Below are 2,761 nucleotides of genomic sequence, written 5' to 3'. Positions count from 1 at the left end.
GTGATGGGGGCATCAATGTTGTTTCAAAAGGCGCGGTGTAGCTGCGGACAGACTGGGCGCGGGCAGGTGTCTGAGGACCACCTGTTGGTACTCACGGTGGTGTTGGTGCTGGTGGTGCTGGGCCGGTGCTGCTGCTGCTGGTGCTGCGCCCTCACCGCGGGCGACGACGACGACTGCTCGTCGGCCGCGGGGGTGGCGCCGTTGCCGTTGGCGGCGCCGTCCACCGCCGTGTCCGCCTCCGCCGTCGCGGCCGAGGCGGCGAGCCGGGTCTCCGGCGGGCCGCCGCCGTTGCCGACGCTGATCTCGAGGTAGGAGTGCGCCCGCAGGTGCGACTGGGCGCGCCGCTCCTCCAGCACGATCTTGCGCGCCGCGCGGAAGATCTTGTAGTAGACGACGATCATGACGCTGAGCGGGATGTAGAAGGAGCCGAGCGTGGCGTAGATCTGGTAGGCGAAGTTCTGGCACACCTGGCACTGCGGCAGGCCGTGCGGGTCCTCGTGCTCGTTGCCGAGGATGAGCAGCGGCGGCAGGCTGATGCAGGCTGCGCCCAGCCACACCAGCGCCACGCTCGCCACCATGCGGCGCGGCGTCCGCCGCACGCCGTACTCGAGCGGCTTCGTGATGGCGTAGTAGCGGTCCACGCTGATCATGCACAGGTTGAGGATGGACGCGGTGCACGAGAGCACGTCGAACGAGACCCACAGGTCGCAGGCGACGGGGCCGAAGCTCCACACGCCGAAGATCTCCGACAGCAGCGCCATCGGCATCACGAGCAGCGCGACGCACAGGTCGGAGACGGCCAGCGAGACGAGCAGGTAGTTGCAGGGGCGGCGCAGCTTGCGCACCAGGCACACGGCCACGCAGACGAGCACGTTGCCCACGACGGTGCCGACGATGACGCAGAGCAGCACGAGCGCGATGAGCACCGCCTCGGCCGGCGTGTAGGGCGAGCGCGGGCCCGGGAACCACCACTCGTCGGGCGGCGGGCCGCCGCCGACGCCGCCGCCGCCGCCGCTGCCCGCGCTGCTCGCGTTGGCGCTCGAGTTGCTGGAGGCGGCGCCGGCGCCGGAGGCGGCTGCTGCTGCTGCGGCGGCGGCGGCGGCGGCGGCGGCTGCTGTAGCGGCGGCCACGCCGGCGGGCGCCTCCATGCGACCACGCTCACTCGCGCCGCCGGGCCTCCCTCACCATGCCCCCGACACCCGCTCCCCTCGTCTATGGTCGCAGGTGAGACGTCAAACACTGCTAGGTTCCGACCGCCTTCCACTGCTTTTCACACCTTCACTGCTCTCGTACGCGCTCCCCTCGTCTATGGTCGCAGGTGAAACGTCAAACACTGCTAGGTTCCGACCACCTTCCACTGCTTTTCACACCTTCACTGCTCTCGTACGCGAAATCGACGATTCTCCAACAGCTATCTCTCAATCACCACTATGTTCCAGGCCTCACACTTTGTATCACTACACGAAACTTCTCGTAAGCTAAATCGTCGTGCAGTTGTCCTTCACAAGTGTCTTTGGGCACCAAATGGTTCCAGTAGTCTTACACTATGGATCACTCGGAAAATTACCGATTCTCTGTTAACTACCACGTAGAAGCATCTTCAGCGACCAAGTGACCACAATAGCCTCACAGTCCGTATCTTTTCTGGCACGTTTTATGTGATATATCGCCGTTTGCACCACCACTGCGGCTCAAAAGAAATCACACCCACTTAATAGTTGCAATATTGCCATATCACTCTTATCCGGCACTAGTGATAAGCAAAATTACTGATTGGTCCCGACAGCCTTCCACTGCTTATCACTCCTACACTGCTCTCGTACGCGAAATCGACGATCCTCCAACAGCTATCTCTCAATCACCACTATGTTCCGGTCCTCAGACTTTGTATCACTACCCGAAACTTCTCGCAAGCTATATCGCCCTGCAGCTATCCTCCACAACTATCTTTGGACACAAAATGTGTCCAATAGTCTTACACTGTGGATCACTCCTTTATCGAACGTGTCATTCGCAACATCGCCGAGTGTCTGTTAACTACCTTATAGAAGCATCTTCAGCGACCAAATGACCACAATAGCCTCACAGTCCGTATCTTTTCCGGCACGTTTTATGTGATATATCGCCGTTTGTACCACCACTGCCGCTCAAACGAAACCACACCCACTTAACGGTTGCAATATTGCCGTATGTATCTCTCTTATCCGGCACTAGTGATAAGCAAAATTACTGATTGTCTCACTGCTATCCAGTGGAACCTTCTTCAGTCACTACACTGTGAAACGGTGTTATTTAAATGTTAATCTTCACTGTTTTTACTGTGCGGACGTCGTTCACTCGATCCTGAATTCATACTCGAGATATTTCGGTCCTGTTTACAGCAATGTACATGTATATTGTGATCGATGAATCGTCTCCTATTGTTCTACACAATTTTGTACACTAAACGTCGGCCAACAGGTGTCTCCAATAGTCTCACACAGTGTAGCAAACTTATTGTCCACTATTTATTGTCAAAACTACACAGCTTTGATACGGAGGACGTCTTTCAGTTCTTAAATGTCTTTCCGCTACAACAGTGGATTTCTTCTGTGGGACTGAACTGGTTAGAACTCTAATCAATGCTCCTAACAGCATCCATCACTTCTCTCATCTCTCCAATAGACTCAAAAATAACCGTTACCAACTGTTTACAAAACTGTTGTGTACTGCTTATCTACAAATGTCTCACCTTTCGGGCTGACAAGCTGCTTCCTCATAT

At 56.6% G+C, this 2,761-nt stretch overlaps 1 protein-coding gene across 1 annotated transcript; it reads right to left on the bottom strand.

Annotated features, from left to right (window-relative positions):
- Positions 1-266: 266 nt before the first annotated feature.
- On the bottom strand, positions 267-1,106 carry LOC124789987 (5-hydroxytryptamine receptor 1-like; the record flags this gene model as incomplete). The annotated part of the gene is made up of 1 exon (XM_047257530.1): positions 267-1,106. A coding segment is annotated over one exon (840 nt), but the record flags the coding sequence as incomplete, so codon positions are not given.
- Between the last annotated feature and the right edge of the window lie 1,655 nt (positions 1,107-2,761).

Source organism: Schistocerca piceifrons, chromosome 3 (assembly GCF_021461385.2).
Source record: "Schistocerca piceifrons isolate TAMUIC-IGC-003096 chromosome 3, iqSchPice1.1, whole genome shotgun sequence".
NCBI classification, from domain to species: Eukaryota; Metazoa; Arthropoda; class Insecta; order Orthoptera; family Acrididae; genus Schistocerca; species Schistocerca piceifrons.
The sequence above is the reverse complement of the archived record's forward strand: the minus strand, read 5'-3'. Positions and strand labels throughout refer to the sequence as shown.